The 19,834-nt window shown below is 38.9% G+C and overlaps 3 protein-coding genes across 4 annotated transcripts; 2 read left to right on the top strand and 1 right to left on the bottom strand.

Annotated features, from left to right (window-relative positions):
- The first annotated feature begins 3,766 nt into the window (after positions 1 to 3,766).
- Positions 3,767 to 9,427, top strand: LOC106090447 (cytochrome b5). Its single transcript, XM_013256625.2, has 3 exons — positions 3,767 to 4,061; positions 4,136 to 4,267; positions 9,182 to 9,427. Exons 1-3 carry the CDS (start codon positions 3,948 to 3,950, stop codon positions 9,293 to 9,295), a joined length of 360 nt encoding a protein of 119 aa, XP_013112079.1. The 5' UTR covers positions 3,767 to 3,947; the 3' UTR covers positions 9,296 to 9,427.
- Positions 9,428 to 9,437: 10 nt separating this feature from the next.
- LOC106090438 (enhanced level of genomic instability 1) lies at positions 9,438 to 14,239 on the bottom strand. 2 transcript variants are annotated; one of them, XM_013256613.2, is made up of 5 exons: positions 14,112 to 14,239; positions 13,071 to 13,934; positions 11,928 to 13,014; positions 10,022 to 11,871; positions 9,438 to 9,892 (listed from the first exon to the last, which is right to left on the bottom strand). In XM_013256613.2, exons 2-5 carry the CDS (start codon positions 13,886 to 13,888, stop codon positions 9,616 to 9,618), a joined length of 4,032 nt encoding a protein of 1,343 aa, XP_013112067.1. In that variant the 5' UTR covers positions 13,889 to 13,934; positions 14,112 to 14,239; the 3' UTR covers positions 9,438 to 9,615. The 2 variants fall into 2 exon arrangements, with proteins under 2 accessions (XP_013112067.1, XP_059216161.1); XM_059360178.1 differs by having other exon boundaries at positions 13,071 to 14,239.
- A 1,439-nt stretch (positions 14,240 to 15,678) lies between these two features.
- On the top strand, positions 15,679 to 18,387 carry LOC106089798 (uncharacterized). The gene is made up of 4 exons (XM_013255791.2): positions 15,679 to 16,640; positions 16,692 to 17,375; positions 17,434 to 17,563; positions 17,623 to 18,387. Exons 1-4 carry the CDS (start codon positions 15,927 to 15,929, stop codon positions 18,285 to 18,287), a joined length of 2,193 nt encoding a protein of 730 aa, XP_013111245.2. The 5' UTR covers positions 15,679 to 15,926; the 3' UTR covers positions 18,288 to 18,387.
- The last annotated feature ends 1,447 nt before the right edge of the window (positions 18,388 to 19,834 follow it).

Here is a 19,834-nt window from a genome sequence, read left to right as displayed (position 1 = left end):
TATGCTGTCTAAGCAATACCTTTTGGGCTGTTATCGCAGAGACCATCCAAATCATCATCTTGTGGATAGATATCCACCGTCCAGAAGCCTTAAGGTAGATCTACATGATCTTGAGCGTGAGGTTCTGCGCTACAAAAGAGAACCTCTAGATCAAGCGGCATATCAAGCAGGTCTAAACAACATTCATGTAGTAAATGGCTACCGGGTGAATGTAGTCCTTGGAAATGTTCGCGCCAGGAGTTCAGCGTCGTAGGCGGACATGCTTGACTTGTGCAATTTTGCTAGACACTGTAAAAAAAAGAATCAATTTTATCTATGCAGAGTTATTTCATTAGAATTGAACGCACAGTCATGACTTCTATCAGATACTAAACAAACTTCAAGGCAAGGTCGTCATTATTCTTTTCAACCAAAACTCTATTTAAAGATCATTGACTCATACTACGACGCATACGTTAATATATGGCAGAGTAAACAACTAAGGCTTCCTGTTGTCATACATACACCACCAAAGGATGGGGTATATTGATTGTATCGTTGCGTTTGCAACAGATCGCAATACTCAGGTGAGCTCTGCGGTTCAGTTTCACTTTTCCCCTCAGATCAATTTGTTGTTATCACGGTAATAAAGTGTCAAATTTTCATCACAAGCTTTCCCAACTAAAGCTTAAGAAGTACATACCACAAATAATTAATGTTGCCTTTTTGTTTAAGTGATAACAAAAAGTTAATTAGAAGAGAAAGATGAAAATGAAACCGCTGAACACACCCGAAAAATTTCCGGCCCCATGAGAATTAACGCGTACAAAATTTTGATCGTCGTAAGGTGTAACCGTGGCCGTCTCTTGTAATTACGCTGTTGTTGTTGTTGTAGACACATTTTCATGTGGAGGCGGCGATCCTTGTCAAGCTCCTGTAGGTGAACAAGCTCGTTCCGGTCCCAAGTACGGATCGCCGCGGGGACAGAGTGGCCATTGATTGTTTTAAGGCGGTAATAACACGCCTTGCCGTATCGAGCATCATAGACACTCAATATTTTTCCAAGAACCGTTGCCGCGATGAACACCACACAAATCGGACTTCAATATTTCAACTTGTGTGTTGTGCTGTAATCTTACAAAGTCAAGGTATTGAGTTGGTACAGATTATTTTTTTGTCTAAGGTGGCAGAGATAACGAATACCAATCTATATCTTGATATAGCTCCCATATGTTTTTGTAGCAGTTTGTTGTGTTCTATCTTTTGTCTGCTTGATTCTGTTGAGTGTCAAGTTCCAGGAACTCTGCGACTAAGATGGGGTGTGTTCAGAGGGATCTGGGTACGAGTGGGTCTGGCTGGGCAGTTAAACAGGTGACGTGTATTGTGTAGTCCTTGGTCACGATCAGGACATACATCTTGCACGTCGGCACCAATGCTTGCTCTGTAGGAGTAGGAGAACTACTCTGGTTTGCCGGGGGAGATCAATTTTTTCAGGTGCAATGGGAGGCGGTCGTTCTCGAAGGACTTCATTCACCCGATAGCTGTTTACAGCAACTGCTGAATTTTGTCTAGACCTGCTTGATATGCCACTTGATCTAGAGGTTCTCTCTTGTAGCGTTGAACCTCACGCTTAAATTTGGTAAATTTGGGTAATTTTGGAGCCAAACTCTCTCACAGTCACCAAAAACAAAACATGGTTTCTATTGTTGGGGTCGTTAACCTTGGGGGCCGCCCAAAACCCGCCAAATGGATACATAGACCATTCGCGACAATATAGAGTCATGTGTTTGGAGAGCCGCCCCATCCCAAAATACCTCCCTTTTATATAAAAGCTATTTGGGTTGGAACTTGATTGATTTTCGGAAAATTGATATTCATTTTCGGGGCAAAGACCTTGGGATCCAACCCACCAACTTATTTACCGATCACGCCATTATGGGGCTCACATAAAATATTCTTTAAAGTAAAGCACGAATCTTATATTTACTTTAATGACCAAGTTACCACCCCCGAAATACCCCCCAAACCGGAAATATTTACCAATACGGTAATATACGACTCAAAAGAAAGGCATTTGGGAGTAGAGTAAAAATTTGCCCAGGAACAGGGAGCAGAGGCAAACTTCTCACACATCAATGTGTGCTTTCCGATGTAAGTCGAGTTTAACAATGGTGAGGGACCTTTTCTTAAAGCCGAGTCCGAACAGCGTGCCGCAGTTAGCGACACCTCTTTGGGGAGAATTTTTTACATGACCACGCATGGCGTGATACCTCGCAAATATCACCAGCATTAAAAGGGGATAAGCACCGTTTTAAATTTTGTCCGATGTTCTCGCCAGGATTCGAACGCAGGCGTTTAGCATCATAAGCGGACATAGGCCACAGTGGAACGAATTCGATATTCACATTCAGGGCGAAGTGTAGTCACCCTAAAATGTTATTAGAGAGTTAAAGAAGGCGCTGCGGAGCGGGCCCGGTTCGGCTAATGAGCTTATAAAAGACATATATTTTGTATGCCAGTTTACTGAAACTGTAGAGTGGTTGATTGCGTGCTGTAGTCGAGTTGATTGCGTGCTGGGATTATGCGCGGCCAATCCCATGGGTGCCGGTTGTACGTACCGGATTGACCCGATGGGGTCCGCTATCATCAAGGGCTGCCGCTTCAGTGTACAACACACTGCCACAACACCAACAACCAGTGCGTGGGTTTTGTATTTACATCCCACCTTAGGTTTTGGTCTACCTCTACTGTCGTTCCACAATGGGCGAAAATTGTTTGAACGAATCAGTTTAAAAGACTGCCACTCTAACGTAACGCACTAAATCTTCAAATATAGCTGTCATACAGACCGATTCTTTAACTCAAAGGCACTAATAACTGATCCGGATTAGCTGATAGCTTGATTAAGATTCGGAATATGCATACGTATCTATGGTGATGGGTATCGAAAGTTCGGCTAGGCCGAACATTTTACATTCTTACTTAATTGAGCTTTAAATTTTTCTATTTTTAGTAGCAAACCCAAAAATATGATTAATTAAAAATAGAAAAAAATGGCTACCTCTAAAAGAGTACATGTTTCTTTGGGTTGGCCTTTGAAAGTTTGCAACGGCATAAGAAAAATCAATCTCCGCATGGTATCACATGCAAGCGGGCGTTATTATCTATTCAAATATTTCCCTCGTCCATTTATAAATAATAACACATCGATTAAATTAAAAAACAAATACCAAATATGTTGAATTGAATAATTATCAGACAATGCAGAGATTCTCACGTAACTCTTATCTTTGAACACACATAGGCTGGGTGTTTAGTTGTGGAAAGAGCAAAGAATGTAGGATCTTAACCAAAAAAAAAATCTAAATTCGTTTGATTTCATTCAACAAGCAGGTGAAGGGGTATTTCATACAAATTCATTTTTAGTAGAGTTTAAAAACCAAAACAATGCGATGGCACTTAGAAAAAAGTGTTTAACTTACAACTAATTTTGTCAATGGAGATAGCTACTACTCTCTCACATCTACTCACAATTTAAGTTTGGCAGATCTAAGTATCTGAATTTGAATTTTATATCAAATTGAGGCGATGCCCCATGCAACTCACTTTTGCGTCATGGCTTGTAATTAGTTTTTATAATCAAGCCTTTATCAAGGCATGTGTGGATCTCTTCAAAGGTTTACAAATTAAAAGTCAATATTTTTGTTCTCCCAAAATAAATAAAAGCAAAAGCACCCGACAGACACGCGGCAGCGTCTTATGATAAAATGCCACAACGATACGAGAAACGAATCAATAACCAAAAATTTACCCCACACGACAAAGGCACGCATACGGATCTTTATCTCTATTCGAAATGCAAATAAAAACCCTACTTGGCAGTGTCGCTCCATTATTAATCGTAGTCTCTTCAACTCGTGAAGGTCGGCTCATTCTGTGGAGATTCACTATAAAAACACCTAGAAGAAATGACTCAAAATTACACACTGTGCGAAATAAAAGAAAATAACGGGCGAAATGGAAAACCAGTGTGGATTATTGTGAAGGGCATTGTGTATGATGTAACCAAATTTATTAAAGAAGTATGTTTTACTCCCACAAGTGTTTAAAATGACCAACGTATAGTTAACAAAGATATTCATTTTGCTCTTACCAGCATCCCGGCGGCGAAGACTTAATTCTAGAATACGCAGGAAAAGATGCAACAAAAGCCTTTAATGATGTTGGACATTCCATTGATGCTATACATGATATGAAATTATATAAGATCGGTGTAGTTGACAATGAGGTAAGTATTTCTTGACTTTACCCACTCTTAAGCTTTGAAATGCCTTAGGAATCAAAGAGAGTTGGACCAAAACATAGCCCTGAAATAAGACGAATGTGTTTTGTATTATATACTAGGCAAACTTCGTGATTTAACCTTAACCTTCTTTAGTACTAGCCGCCAAATGGTGTGATATACCCATCTACACACAATAGTTGTTGTTGTTGTGGCAGCGAGTTGTTAACTGAGTGATTTGTTGTTGTTGCTGAGTGATTTATCAATGCAAAATTGAAGAAATAGCAATGCCAATGCGAAAAAATACAAATAACACGGTTAGCATCAGTTTTAAGTTTAGTATAATTTTTGTCTGTCAGATGGCGTGTGTTGTTTGGTCCCCGGTTATAAACATTTTGCACATTATATGCTTGTGACAACGGTTTGAATGTCATTTTCATTTCCTATTTATCCATTCGTAAAAATAATGCATTCTGACGTCACCACCAGTGTTGCCACCAAAACCTACCAAATGTTTTACACGCCAAGAACGCGTTATTTGTTTTTATACCCACCATTGGAGATTAGGACATTTTGCCATTCCACTTGCAAGACATAAAATTATACATTTTCAACCCTACAAAGTGTATATAGATCGTCATTATATATTTAAGGCAATCTAGAAATGTCAGTCTCCACTCCACAGTCTAAAGTTCAAACATGGTCTATATCTTGATATAGCAGCTTTTATACCGATCTCTCGATAAGAAATCTTCAGTTCATAAAAGTCGCATTTTTGACCTGATTTCAATAGACAACAATTTAACGGTTTAATGCCTATCCATTTTCGGCATTACAGTGAGATGCATGGACAACATCTGGGTATGGATCAGATCGCTCCATATTTGTACGCAGCTGCCATATAACCCCTTTTTTTAATTGATAGCATTGAACGCACAAAAGCCACATTTTTTACGAAATATGGAAGCGATCCCTCAAGTTACCAGTTACACTTGATAACGGAGCTTATGCTCTTTTTCCTGAAAAATTTGAAGTGAGACCCCTTTTTAACTGTTTGATATACTCATCTACACACAAAAGAGATTTGTTGTTGTTGCAGTGTGTTGGGTCTTCATCTATTAACTTCCTTACTGGTTTAGTTAGATATCATAGAACGTTTGTTTTACCAGCCGAATTCAAATAGATTTCTAAGCCCGCGATCTTCTTTGCTTCCTCTTCAATTTTCAATGCACTTACATAGGTTAAAGCTTTGGTCTTTCATTTCTGCATGTATGTGCAATTTATATGAAATCAGGTTAATTTTCAAATAACATCTTTGACGTCTCCATCAATGCAAAATTCTCAAATACTCTTTTACTCTCTCTCAAATACAATAAGAAGCACCAATGCCAATGCAAAAAAAAAAAATACAAATAACACGGTTAGCACAGTTTCTCGTTTAGTGTAATTTCTGTCTGTCAGATGGCGTATGTCGTTTGGTCTCCGGTTAAATACATTTTGCACATTATTTGCTTTGTGACAACATTTTGAATCTCATTTTCATTTCCTATGAATCCATTCGTAAAAATAATGCATTTTGTCGCCACCACACATCATTTCAAAACAACAGCACTCAACACCAAAGAGCGTAAGAAAGATTAGAAAGATAGAAAGATTATCTTACGCTCTTTGCTCAACATTATTTGTAGAAAGAGAATATGATGAAAGCCGTGCATCGTATTGCATGTCTTTTGTTTACCTCACCTAACCCTCTCAAAGGCAACGAATATGCAGCGAATGGTGTAAATCATTTTAGTGTTGATCGAATAAAGGCTTATAGCTTTCAACGGAAATATTTTTAAATACTTAGTTAATTTCCGTTGTATCCATCGCCATAAAATGGAGTAAGGTATTGGAGAAGAGAATGCCAAAACAATTTTGGACCCAAGTGTCGGCCCTGCAACCAAACAAACATATAGGACAGTGTGAGATTTAAATAAAAGGGAATTAGGAGCTGGTTTGTAAATTTGTTTGCTCAGTATAGACTCAAAAACGGTTATACCGATTTTCTTGAAATTTTCTCAGATTGTGTAGGTTAATCTAGAAGGAGTAAGAGATTAAATATATTTTTTTTTTAAATTCCTTACCCCAAAGGCAACACCCAAAAACAGAAGTGGGCCAATCGGGACAATAGCGAACTCAAATGAAAGGTATTTGGGTGTAGAGTACGAATTTGATATTAAAAATTGGGTCCAAGTATTTAGTCAGCCGTTCACACCCTAAACCCCCTTTAAACACCCGTATTAAAAATGATTGGAGAGTAAAATACGTATTAAAATGGTATTAAAATTTGTGTCAAATTATCTAGGGGCCGCCATTCTCCAACAACTCCTTAAAAACAGGCATAAAGACCAGAAATACAATATAGGACTCACACGAAATGCATTTGAAAGTAGAGCAGAAAGTGTTATCTTTTTTCAGGATCGGTGTCTAGGTGCCGCCCCCTTCCCAAACGAGAACAGCGCCACTGTGCGCTGGCCGTATGAGGGTTGCCATTTATATTTCGGGATTAGAGAACACAAAAACAAATATTAATCATCGATAATAGCTTTATTATTTTTCAAAATATTTTCCATTAATATCTATACACTTTTGCATGAGTTTGAACAAATTGTAGAAGCATTTCATTATTTCATTCGATCAATCGACACGAGCCTTTTTTGAGCGATTGAAAAATTGTGTGGGATCTAACGCGAACAAATTTTTTCGACAGTCGAACGTGAATGCCTAAGATTGTCTCAATATCACGATAGGGCACATGACCATCTTAAAATATCAGTTGGCGCACAGCATCAATGGTTTTTGGAACAACAACTGATTTTGAAATTCGTCTTGGAGTGAACTACAACCTCGGTTGAATTCACCATACAATCGATAAACACTGGTCTTTGATGGAGCTTCATCGCCAAAAATTTAATTAAGTTCATCGATGCACAGTTGTTGAGTTAATCCACGTCGAAAGTTGTAAAAAATAATCGACAAAAATGTTCACGATTTAATTCAATTTTTTTCGACGAGATGCATCTTTTAAGTTACTGTAAACAACACAAAGAGCGCTCGTATGTCAAAACGTTCTGAGTACCTATACCCTCAAAAATATCAAGCTTTAGGATAGAGCTGTCAGTTGGCAGATTGCAATACATGGGTTGCCCAATCCCAATGCAACCCGTATGTCCACGGTTATGGCTCAGTGGAAGAAGAGATGTCTTAAAGGTTGTAACTCCCAAGATTTGGAGAGAATCTCTGATGCAGCAGCAATCGTGCGTGAATATGGCGACTTTTTGCTTATTATGACCTTATACGCCATACGTCATACGCCACCTGTTCACTCTTTTCTATGTAAAAATTCTTATCAAAAAATGATTTGCTATTCAAATCGCCTATCATGGGTGCTACGGATTTTACGGCATAATATTGGGTTGCCCAAAAAGTAATTGCGGATTTTTCATATCGTCGGCGTTGAAAAATTTTTTCACAGCTTGTGACTTTGTAATTACATTCTTTCTTCTGTCAGTTATCAGCTGTTACTTTTAGCTTGCTTTAGAAAAAAAGTGTAAAAAAAGTATATTTGATTAAAGTTCATTCTAAGTTTTATTGCATTTTTGCATTTACATTCTTTTAAAAAATCCGCAATTACTTTTTGGGCAACCCAATATATTTCAAGCATACATTCACCAAAAACATATCAAAAGTATTAAGATCAAGCACACAACATCTTCTTAGTAAATTCATGTAAAAAAACAACAAAAACAACATTTCCCCTAAAATGTTATCACGTTAATCCCATGGCAGCCGGTTGTACGCACCGGATGGACCTGATGGAGTTCTTCATCGGCAAGTGCTGTTGTCTTAGTGTATAAAACATTGCTACAACAACAACAACGGTAATAACGTTTCAATATTTCCCAAATTTTCATCATGAGATTTCTTAAATAAAACCAAAAAAGGCCACACAGGCTGGAACTTTGAGCTCCGATTTGTGCGATGGTCAAATATAGTTATCACGACAAGCTCAGCTGAGAGCTACCGGGCTCGTCCACAGGTTGCGGATAGTGGGATGCTTTGTATACGGAGTAGCTGCAATTGCAGTCGCAGACAATCAGCGATATCGAGTGGACTGTCTCATTTAGAGGCCGGAAGGGCACTGGCTCTAGCTTAAATACAGAGTGCCTATGTTGCTCGATATGACAAGGCGAGTTTTTGTGGCGCCTTTAATAACCAATGGCCGTTACGTTGCCGCAGCGATCGGTCCTATGGACCGAAACGAACTTACTCATCTTTAGGAGTTTGACGAGGATCGCCTCCTCCACATGCAATGTGGCTACAACAACAACATATAATTAACTTGGACTTTCTGTTTGCATGATAATAACAAATTGATTTGTGGGCAGAAGTGAAAGTGAACACAATGAACACACCAGATTGTGTAGTGCCCAAAAATACGAGAATCTGAGTTAATATCTTAAATTATGGGCCTAAGAGCTGCATCTCAAAAACAAGAGCCGATAGAGAAAAACTGTTGCCGGATTAGGAAGAAACGCGCCAATTTGAAATAGAAACACTACACTTTTTTCATTTTGTTTATCAGTTTAATCAATCTGACATATGGTCGATGGGTGCAAATCCACTAGAAGACAATTGGGCAACTTCTGCGAAGAAAGGGCAGTGCATACCAGAGTGACTTTATCATTTAGTACGAGGAAAACGTGAAAATCTAGAAATTGAAAAGGCTCGCGATAAATGATTTCCAAGGCAAAGTAAATGGAACTTGTTTGGGGCAACAGGTTTTACATTTTATAACCCCGTCTTACTTAGTCTTACTTAAAAATGTTTGGTCGAAATTAGAATTAGAAAGTATTTAATTGTGTTCATTATTTGCAGTGTTCTCAACAGTGCCAAACAGTGACGACAGAAAGTAAAACGCACACTCAGTCAACAACAGAGCAGAACTGCCAGAGACAAAAGAAGCGGATGAAATTCTTCTTTTGCTTCTAGCTTTGTCAAATGTAGCATAGAAATCTGTATTAAGCAATTATTGAAACTAAATTGTAATTACCAATATCTAACTAGTTTTCTTTTTATTTATTGTATGCGCTCGTACTATTTAAGTGAACATGGAAAAGAATAAATGAATATATACTTTTTTTATAATTTATGTAATTACTTTAGAAATATAGAAGAAAAAAAAATACAAAATTATTTTAGCTTTATTCCTATTTACATTATAAATATTTATGCTCAAATAAAATAAATGTGCAACTAACTTACATACACAACTTACAACAGAACTCCATTAATTTGAATGCAGCTTTTCGTTATGTTGTATCGGAGTTTGTTTGGGAATTCGTCTCATGTTGTAGTTCATTGGACGATTGCAATACCTCACATGCCTGATCGAAATTTGTCGTTGAGAAATTGCAAACGTTTACCGCATACGTTCTAAGGTAGTGGTAAAATCGCGTAGAACGTCTCTCTTGGGTAGATCGAATTTTTTCACTACGGCATATGGTGCGTAAGCTGGGCTCATAGTCCAAGTTGCGCGCTCGTTTGGAACGCAGTTGCATTGTGCCCAATTCGTTGCAGAGCGACAAACTGCAAAAAAATAAAATAGTTAGGCTCGGCGTCTACAATGCTTAGGCGGAATTGTATCTATTGTTATAAGCCTTTTGCATTCTGGAAATGTGTTAGTTAAAAAAAATAAAACAAAACAAAAATACTTACATTGTTTTTGGTGTCTCAAAGAGATTGTATGGACAAAAGTCGGCATTCAAATTCACATCTATTGCCCTTTCCAATAGGGTGTGCGATATATCCTCGGAAATGTTGGGATTTAAACGGTCCACAGCACATGTTCGATGTTGCACGGACAATGATGCGGCCTGTAAATTATCTGCCTTCTCGGTGTCCAGCATGGAAGCAATTGAAAGATTTTCATAGAACGAACATAGGTTTTCCAAGGGACTTGGTGGAATTTTCATTGCGCTAGACAGCCACTGCTTTTTGGGCGATTTTGATCTACGTTTCACACAAGTGCCTTTGGGAGAAGATGCTTTGTGGTTGACACTTTCGGCCAACAATTTTCGCGACACACCGAATATATCGTTAAGATTGATTGCAAAGGTACGGAAGTCCACAGGAAACGGTACACGATGCTTGGAGTTTTGACACACCGTGTAAAACTCAAACAATGAACGATGCATATAAACACCATCACTGGCTTTGTCGGACTGCGTTTTGGTATCAATGTTTAAATTGTTGTCTTGATTGTTTTCGGCTTGTTCTTGTTCCACTGAAAAGACCCGTTTGCGTGGTGAAGCAAAATAAGATGCATTATTTTTCGATTGTTCCTTTTTTTGCTTTAGTTCGCCATTTGATTTTGCCAATTGTCTCTGCCGGTCACCTCCACTTTGTATGAAAAATTGCAACTCAAGCAGAGTTTTCCTCAAATCACGATTATTGAAGAGATATAGAGATATAATATCGTCCAAGAGAACAGGACAATTTTCTATTAGAGACAAGACGGACAAAAATTTTGAAATGTTCAGAACATTTGGCGATGTGAAATGTATCGTGTTTTGAGCCATTAGACGCTGCAAATGGCTACAGTTTGGATTTGAGGCCACCACAATTACTGGCCTCTTTGAACTAGCCGCCAATGTGTATATGGCATCTGTAAAGCCTGCATCGGTTTGTTCGAATATAATATCTGCATCTTCTATTAAAATCAAACATTTTCGTGTTGTCTGAGACAATTCGCTATTGCTCGAATCGCTTCCAGGCGAATCTGTGTTATTCGAATTTGACGAATTCTGACGCATCATCTGCGACTTAAGTCCGTTTAGAGACATTTTCAGTAGATTTTTCTTTTGCGTCGAACCAGTAGCTGATGCTGCATCCTTTCGTATTTGATGCGATTGGGTTGCCTCCTGCAATTCTTGCATCAGCTTTTTCCCCGTTCGCTTCATGCCTGCATTTATTTCCAAAACGTTAAAATTCATTTCGTTAGCCAATGCGAAGACAGCATTGGTTTTTCCAGACGATACAGGCCCCAAAAGCACAACGGTGTTACACGAAGGTCCCTGATTGCTACATGATGAATCATTGAAATCCATGCTGTCATCCAAATTTTGGGAATTTCTCGCGCTTCCTGCACATCCATTTGACCAGTTGGAAAGAAATTCCTTCAATTGGTTGACCGGATTCAAATTTACCAAGACCTGTTCAAATAGAAGTGGTTTATATTTTTCACTGAACAGCAATTCTCCATTGGGAGCTGTCGCTGGTGGCTTATATTCCTCGTCTGGGTTCTCGTGTTCTTTGTTGTTCCTCTGTAATTCCAGTGACCTTCGTGTACGCCTTGTAACCACAAATGATTCCGACACTTGTTCAGTGTCTTGTGCCGAATCAGACTGGCTAAAGTATCTGTATTTCTCACGCATCTGGTTGTAACACTTAAATGTAGGGAATCGCTCAAACTCCGCTTTCCAGTTTTTAATAATGGCTCTTTTATTGGCCAATGTGGGTAGTGTCATGTTTTCCATACTGAAGGTATTTTTCACATTTTGCTGTATCTGGGGAAATTTATTAGCAATAGCTGGAAAATATATATGTGAAGACAATAACTCACCTGAAAATGATTGGTAATGCAATCGGACAATGTGCCAATTTGATATGCTCGCTTATTGAGCTTCGCTTTGCCCCTGCGTGACGGGGGAGAAGGCGTTCTAAGGTAAGTTTCTTCTGAATGTAGCTTATATGAACAAGGCATTACTTCTAGCAACGTGGAGTTTTCTTCTTCGCTGAGTTGTTTAACGTGCGATATTCTGGGGAATATCTCGATAGATTCTTCGTAGTTGAGTTCATGCTGTTTTTGTTTCTCTTGTTCTAAACGTAATTTTTCGGGCACACCCGATTGTAAAAAAGCTTTGCGAGCTTTTAAGATTTCTGGATCGGGGCTAGGCTTTGGTACAGAGCGCACAAAAAGCGGAGCAAGTTTTTTTGGTGTTCCCTGTTGCGTTATGTTTCCGGGAGAGGTAACCAAATTGGAACTATCATCCAGAACTATTACGTCAATGGAGTCTTCTTCATTTGCTTGCTTTGCGACGTTATTGCGAGTTGCAGTTTTTCGTACAGGTGTGCTTTTTGAAGATTTAGCTTCCTTCGAAGGACTGTCGTCTAAGTCGAAATCGTAACGAGTTTTCCCAACGCAGGAGCGCCTAGGCCTTCCACTAGGTGTACCGATTTCATTCTTTGTCTTCGGCCCACTCGCCGTGCTAGAGGATGGGGTTTCATTACAAGTTTCGACTAACGTTGGCTTTTTGGATCTATCTCGAGGAGTTTCGACTTGTTTTAAAGTGTTATCATTTGCTTTTCTCAACTCAAGGCTTTGCTTGGCTGCAACTTCTTTAGGGGATTCCTTCTTTGGAAAGTATCCCAAGAGGCTGTCTCGCTTTTTTGTTGGCGAATTTAGCTTTGCAAGAAACTCGGCAGTTTCTTCGTCAACTGCAGGTCTGCAAATTTCAACCGAATCCAACGAGTCCATGGAACTCAAACGCCTTGCACGGCCTTTCGAACGTTTCTTGGTTTCGATTTCCATTTCTTGCTTTGCAATTTTTTGGTCACTGCTTTTCCTCCTTTGCTTTCGCTGCTTTCCCTCTTGCTTCCGTTTAGGCAATGACTTGGGACTGCTGCCGCTGACTAGCATTTTTTTAAATCTAAAAACGAATTATTTGAAAAATTGTGACACCAAGTTTGTTCGCATTTTTCTTACCGTTTGGCACGTTGCTCTAACTGGTCATCGACGTAGGCTGCACGAGCTTCTTCATCTAATTTCCTCTTAGCGGCACCTTTTTGCTCGGCCCATTCTTGAAGTTTTAATTTCCTTTTCACATTAGCTTCTTTGGTCTCTTTATCGGCGACTGGAGACGGCGAGTCTTTGCCAGGCGTATTAGAACCTATTGTTTTGTTGCGTGCATTCATCATTACCTCAAAGGCATTAGTGACCTTTGGACGTGGTTTAAGAATTTTATCACTGTTCTCAGTATCAATGATGGATTGAACAACAGAAATATCATCGCTTTCGTCCGGGCATTCGATAGTAGTAACCTCCTTTTTTGGGGTTCTTTGAAAATGCTGTAGTATAGTCCCCGATTTTATAGGACTTTCCTGCAATATTTTTCCATTTTCCAAAGTAGCCTTCTCCTGAAGCGGTCGCTTCTTTGAATGACGTTTTTCCTTTTCCCTATGTTTATGCTTTCGCTCGCCGTTACTTGCTTTCGATATGGCCTCCTCCTCTTTTCCTTCCATGCTATTGCTTGAGTTGTTTGCTGCTTCAATCATTGCCAATTTTTTTAGTTCTTTTTTACGTCTGTGTTTCTCTTTATGTTGTTGTTTTACAGTGTGTAGCACCTCTTCCATGTTCTGGAGTATTAACTTCGAATCAATGCGTGGGTAGGACACCACTACAGGAATAATCCCGCCAAGGCCATTCCCACTTGTGTCATCTTCTGCTGGTCTCGAAGTGGGAATTTCCAACGATTTGAGTTCGCTTTCAATTGAATAAGATGACGATGTTTTCAACTCTGTCATTACTCTTCAGAAATGTTACGGTACAAGGAATTTTTTCAACTCAAGTCTTTAACACAATTTATTTTCGTAAGAGAAAAAACATCCGAACAGAGATTAAAGTACACAAATGAACCAAAGGATCAAATATTTAGCCGATCATGAAAAAGGCAAAAACAGTATAGAAATTTACATGCTGCAGATCTACATACACATATCCCACATCGGCATGCTTGCGAACACTTACATTTCTCTTCCAGTTTCAATGCAACTTCATTAATAAAACTTGCCTAGTAAAATGCTTGAATAAAAATGGATAAAACCTGGCAATTAACTAATTGTAAATGAAAAAGTCTTTTTTACTTGGCCGACGTCGTAAATGGCGGGAGAATGAACGATGAGAGGAGTTGCAAACGTCAATTACGAACTAATGGGGCAGCCACATTTGGAAACCAAGTAGACAATTTATTGGACTGTCGAATTTAACGACGGATCGTTCAATTTTGCCTGTACGAATTGACAAAAAATTGTAGTTGTCATGGTACTGACCATGACAAAACTACCAGGTAAAATACTCAAGACATATTAATTTTCAGGTAGTGGCAGCTGCCCAACAACAAAAATCGTCTTGAACAAAAATCGTCTTAGAATTTTACGATGTTACAAAATATACATCCGCTTAGTGGGCAAATAAACAATTATCTCAGTCAGTATTATCGACCCTGGATTCATTTGGAAACAACAAAACACATCCACACAGTTGGTCGATAAAATACCTATAAAACCAATTGGTCGTTGCTGGCTAAATGATACATATCCTGTGGATACCCAGTCATATGAGTATACCAGGAAATGAGTACGTTGCAGTGAATCATGAGGATATGCCGGACCATCCGGTGATATTATCTGTCGATGGCAACAGAAATGGGACAACAGCGTTCACAGTCGCAGGCTCTGCCATGCCGTTATTACCAGGTAGTGTACAGTAAGCAGCTGAGTACAATTTTTTCTCGCGTAGTACACTATCTGTCAAAGAATTTTGGTTGTGTGTGTGTATTATAGTTAAGAACTATAACTACACACAGAAAACGATAAATGGCGCGACCTAGTAACATACTCAAAGTCAGAGATGCACTAATCACTGATTTTGACAGATAGTGCACTCAATATTTTGTTGTTGGGCAACTGCCACTTCCTGTAAATGAATATATCTGTGTCTCTACTCTCTATGCCGTACAGTGAATACTAAGCCGTGGTTTAAACCCCGTTTACGCTGCTCTTTAAATCCGGATTTGATGGCTCGATTAACCAGCTGATGAAAGCCTTAAATTCGGATTTATTGAGCAGTTTAAACGGGATTTTAAAGATCGGAAATTGCCAACGGATGTAATAAAACTTATTTGTAGGCGCAGATTTGGACATACACTAGCTAAGGAGCACCTGAAAAGAATTAACATAGTCGACACCGACTTATGTGAGTGTGGGTCTATTCAGTCCATAGACGACCTCACATTTGAATCTGGCCCCAACATGAATTGGACGCCAGAGACCTCTTGATTGACTGGGCAAGTAGAATTGGCTGTCTGGAAATATTGCAGGAGGACGACTGCAATCGGTACATGGTAGTTTGTAAATATTATAAGCGTTCCAAAAAATTACTTTTTCAACAATCAACAAATCTTCCACATCAAACCCGAAAATTTTCAATAATCCCCGAATATTAATCCCAGGAAAGGTGGCATCACCGTTTATGAATTCTTTCATATGCACAGCATATCAAACCAAGAAGAAGAAGAGTCGAAAATCTACATTTTAGATCCTAGCGGGTTTTGGTCAAAATAAACAAACCCCGTTCGTGTCTGTAAACTAAAATTATTTTTTTCCTTTATTATTATTATTTATAATTTTTCCTGTTTACCGAATCTTGGGTATAAGTGGATATCCTAGGTTTTTATTGTTAGTATACCCAATACAAGTAAATCGATAAAAAGTTGGATTGGAAATCATACGATATCGCAAAATACTTTGCAAGCAACATTTTTAACAAAAAATCAAATGTATTATGGATTCTACCCCCGAAGATTCCATTGCCATGGCTGAAGATTTGAAAAATGAAGAAGGAGTTTCTAATATGGATAATAAAATGGAGATTCCACCTGTTTTCGAAGACCAAATGGTAGAAGACATCCCAACTAAAAAACACAAATTGGATGAAGGCGCATCGGGGGAGCAGCAACAAACCAGTGACTTTGAAAATAATCAACATGTTCCTGCACAAAATGAAGAAGCCTTTAAAATGGAATCAATGCAAAAACCACAAATTGATATAGATAGCAACGTAACTCGCAACGTAGATGAACAACCCAAAGCTGAAAACACTGCCGAGGAAGGTAAAATCTCCCAAACGATCCCAGGAAAGAATCCAAGTTTTTCATTGAAATCTCAAGAAAAAAAATCAGAGGATACTGAGGAAAGTGGCAGCAACAGTTACATGCCAGAACAACTTTTGGCAGTTATATCAAATCTCTACCTTAATATTGGAGAACGGTTGAGGTTGGATTTTCTTCCGCGTTGTCTTGATGACTTAGCTCACTGTCATCGACATCACTATCTCTCCGATTTGCCGGAAGCCCCCATACCTACGCAAGCGCATAGTCTAAGAAGTGCATTGCAGCAGTATCGCTACGTGTCGTTCATTAATTCAACTACAGATATGGTTCATCGTGGGGAGTTTCCTGGAAAGGGTATATTCACAAAACTGATTGAATTAGTTCTGGTAAGTTCTGGTGATATAAAGTAAGCATTTTATTGCATGATATCTTTTCAGAGCATTAACTTCAATAACAAACGAGAGAATATTGCCATATTCGAGCAATCTTACCACAAGTCTATTGGATTGTTCTCCATGATCGTCCGCACATTTCCTCCTTGTTGGCATAAACTACGAACTTACTATGTGGGCTTCCTGGAGTACGGTCTCGATCAAGCCAAACTTGGCAATGTAAAAAAGGACGAGCTTCTATCAAAGTCTACGAAAATATTTGACATAATTTTGGATTTATTGGAAGACGTCCTAAAGAATGTGGAGGCCGACGTGTTATCGAACAGCGAAGCTTTAGAAAACGATTCCAGTTTAACTCAGATTACATCTCCGGAACATTCGATGGACTTGAGTGTTTGTACTGAATATTGGAATCAAAACGAGTACGAAGAAAGAGAGAGGCAAAAACAAACATTCAATGCCCTACCTACAGCACAGAAAATTGAAAGAATCTTCGTGTGTTTAAGGCTATTGTTGGAAATTCTGGAATACGATCTGGCCATGTGGATGTTACACCATTTTAAGAAAACCAAAGAATGGATTTTTTCAAACGACAATCGCCCTCTAATTGTAGTATTGTGCGAGTTAACGCAATACACAAGAATGACTAGAGTAGCAAGACGTATCTTTAGTGTCTATAGTGAGGCAGCCAACAAGGGATTGTGTAAACAGCGATTGTCCGTTTTAGAGGTATTTGTATATACAATGTTTTGCAGCCATTCATTTAATGATAACATTTTCCTTGTAGCGCTATATATCATTGCTAATGGTAGCTAGTAATACGGCAGATATGGAGAATACAGCAATTGGAGTAAAATATCCGTCCCTGGGTGAACAAACTAAAACCTTAATAAAAGAATTTTTTAAAATTTTTAAATGTAATATATCTGTTATGTAGCAGAGGAGAACACAAATTTAAATCATATTTATCTTTTAGCTCACAACCGTGAACAAATATCAAAGTACATGGAGACCATAAATCTTTTGCGTATTCCCTATGTACGTTACGAATTCATCGACAATGTTTTGTTTACAAACACCGAACCATTGACGCCACAAAAAATCGCTGTTGATATCGCCAAAAAACGTTGGATGAAATACAAACCTCTCAGTGAGCTCTCCAAACCCGATGAAGACATATCACGTGAACAATATCTGCAGCTGCTCTTGGACGCCCTTCGCCAATATTGTGAATGGCATGGATCGAAAACATTTCTTCATGTTATTGCAGATTATGCCAAGATATCTCACCTTTCCACTACTACTGATTCCGTGCATCGCTGGCCGACTCATGGCAGTGGCGTTTTGGTCCTAAAGAAAATGGCCAAAGATATAGATCAGTTAGAGAATCAGCTGAAAATGACTGTTCGCATGTCAAAGCCAAAAGTAAAGATATCTCTTGCCGACATATGCATAGATGAGACTATCATCTCGATATATCGCAACGATTTAAAGCATATACTAATGTTGCAAAATGTAATACTTAAACAAAAAGAAACATATCATGAAGTAGATTTTGCGGAATGGATCAAATATTTGAGTAATTTCCCTTCCAAGAAGATCACAAGAGAAGAACCACAACAACAGCAGTCTTGTGATTAACAGTACAGTACAGTAGTTTCGTAGTATTTATTGGTTAATGTATTTTTTTTTTTTTTATCCAAAATGAAATAAAGGTTCATCAAGAAGCTTTTAAAAATAATTTTAGGAGTATGATACATGTTGCTTTAAGGGGTGAAAGGGAAATTTGAAAACAAGAACAGATCAGAGAGGTGGTACTAAAATAGTCGAAAGTTACCGTGCTTTCGACAGACAGACGGACGGAAATGGCTAGATCGACTTAAAATGACATGACTTTATGGGGTCTCAGACGCATATTTCGAGGTGTTACAAGCAGAATGACAAAATTAGTACAGCCCCATTCTATGGTGGAGGGTATAAAAATTTTCTAAAAATGTTGGATGCCTTGAGAAATATACAATAAGTTGTACCAAATATGAAATGTTGAAATCGTACCAGGAGTGGAATAAAAAGTACTCAAGTGCTGTAATTGGTACTATTTAGTACTAACATGACGGGAAAAATTGTTGTAACTGGTTTCAGTCGTCTACTTTACGCCAATCTAAATTTCATTACGATACCTCTTTCCTACCTCGAGTTAAAATTTTTCAAAGGCAGTTCTCTTCTTGGGTATTTTTTGACGTTAATGCGAACCTAGGCACACGGGGCAGCAGCAAGAGCTTTTGCTGTTGTCGAAGCCATTAATACAACTTCCAAAATATATTTGCACTGTGTTGGCAATCAGTGTAAAATTCAGCTTTGACATTATGACCAGATGTCAATGCCAATGCGCCAGTTCCTGCACCCAATAGCTACCACAATTTAAAAAAAAAAATTAAGGTATACTTACCGATTTTACAGTAACAAGAATTTTGGAAATTTTCGATTTTGGAAAAAATCCTGGCCACGTCCCTGTATCGGATCACGTCCACAAACATCAAGCAGCGCTTTGACAGGTTTTGTGGTCCATAAAGGCTATGAATAGTTCAACTACTGGTCGGCCAGTCGCTTTATAAGTGCTTATTAATGTCTCTTTGCCTTCTCTTTGAACATCTTATTGAATATGTTGTTGATATCGAAATAAGGGCTCGATTAAAGCGAACAATAACTGCAAATCTGCTAAAAGTGGATCGTTTAATGCGTCAATTACATCCAAGCGAACGCTGTAGGATAAATTCAAGCACACGCTGAAGTACAAGCTAAAACACTGTACTGAATGTTGACAACTATAACTTGCATCCGGCACGGAATAGCTGTGATCCCCACACAGGGTGTAACATTGAGGTCCGATCTGTGTAGTGTTCATTGCTGTTACGAGAAGCTTAGCCGAGAGCTACCGGACGCGTCCACAGGTTGCGGGTAGTGGAATGCTGCATAGGGAGTGGCTGCAACGGCATTCGCGGACAATCAGCGGCATCGAGCGGAGAGTCTCAGTGAGAGGCCGGGCGACACCGGCTCTTGCACAAATACTGCTCCTTATGACAAGGCGATTTATTGGCGCCTTTAAATAACCTTGGTTGGCCTTTGGACCGGAACGAGCTCGCCCACCTACAGGAGCTTGACGAGGATCGACACCTCCACATGAAAAT

Source organism: Stomoxys calcitrans, chromosome 1 (genome assembly GCF_963082655.1).
Source record: "Stomoxys calcitrans chromosome 1, idStoCalc2.1, whole genome shotgun sequence".
NCBI lineage: Eukaryota > Metazoa > Arthropoda > Insecta > Diptera > Muscidae > Stomoxys > Stomoxys calcitrans.
This window is presented reverse-complemented; position numbering and strand designations above follow the sequence as displayed.

Bases quoted from the DNA above. Each gene is read 5' to 3' on its own strand.
- LOC106090447 (XM_013256625.2), top strand. From the start codon at position 3,948: ATGACTCAAAATTACACACTGTGCGAAATAAAAGAAAATAACGGGCGA. The intron at 4,062-4,135 runs GTATGTTTTACT...TGCTCTTACCAG, and splicing joins TAACCAAATTTATTAAAGAA to CATCCCGGCGGCGAAGACTT. The intron at 4,268-9,181 runs GTAAGTATTTCT...CATTATTTGCAG, and splicing joins TCGGTGTAGTTGACAATGAG to TGTTCTCAACAGTGCCAAAC.
- LOC106090438 (XM_059360178.1), bottom strand. From the start codon at position 13,888: ATGACAGAGTTGAAAACATCGTCATCTTATTCAATTGAAAGCGAACTC. The intron at 11,872-11,927 runs GTGAGTTATTGT...AAATTTCCCCAG, and splicing joins GCATTACCAATCATTTTCAG to ATACAGCAAAATGTGAAAAA. The intron at 9,893-10,021 runs GTAAGTATTTTT...ATTTTTTTGCAG, and splicing joins TTTGAGACACCAAAAACAAT to TTTGTCGCTCTGCAACGAAT.
- LOC106089798 (XM_013255791.2), top strand. From the start codon at position 15,927: ATGGATTCTACCCCCGAAGATTCCATTGCCATGGCTGAAGATTTGAAA. The intron at 16,641-16,691 runs GTAAGTTCTGGT...ATATCTTTTCAG, and splicing joins AACTGATTGAATTAGTTCTG to AGCATTAACTTCAATAACAA. The intron at 17,376-17,433 runs GTATTTGTATAT...TTTTCCTTGTAG, and splicing joins AGCGATTGTCCGTTTTAGAG to CGCTATATATCATTGCTAAT.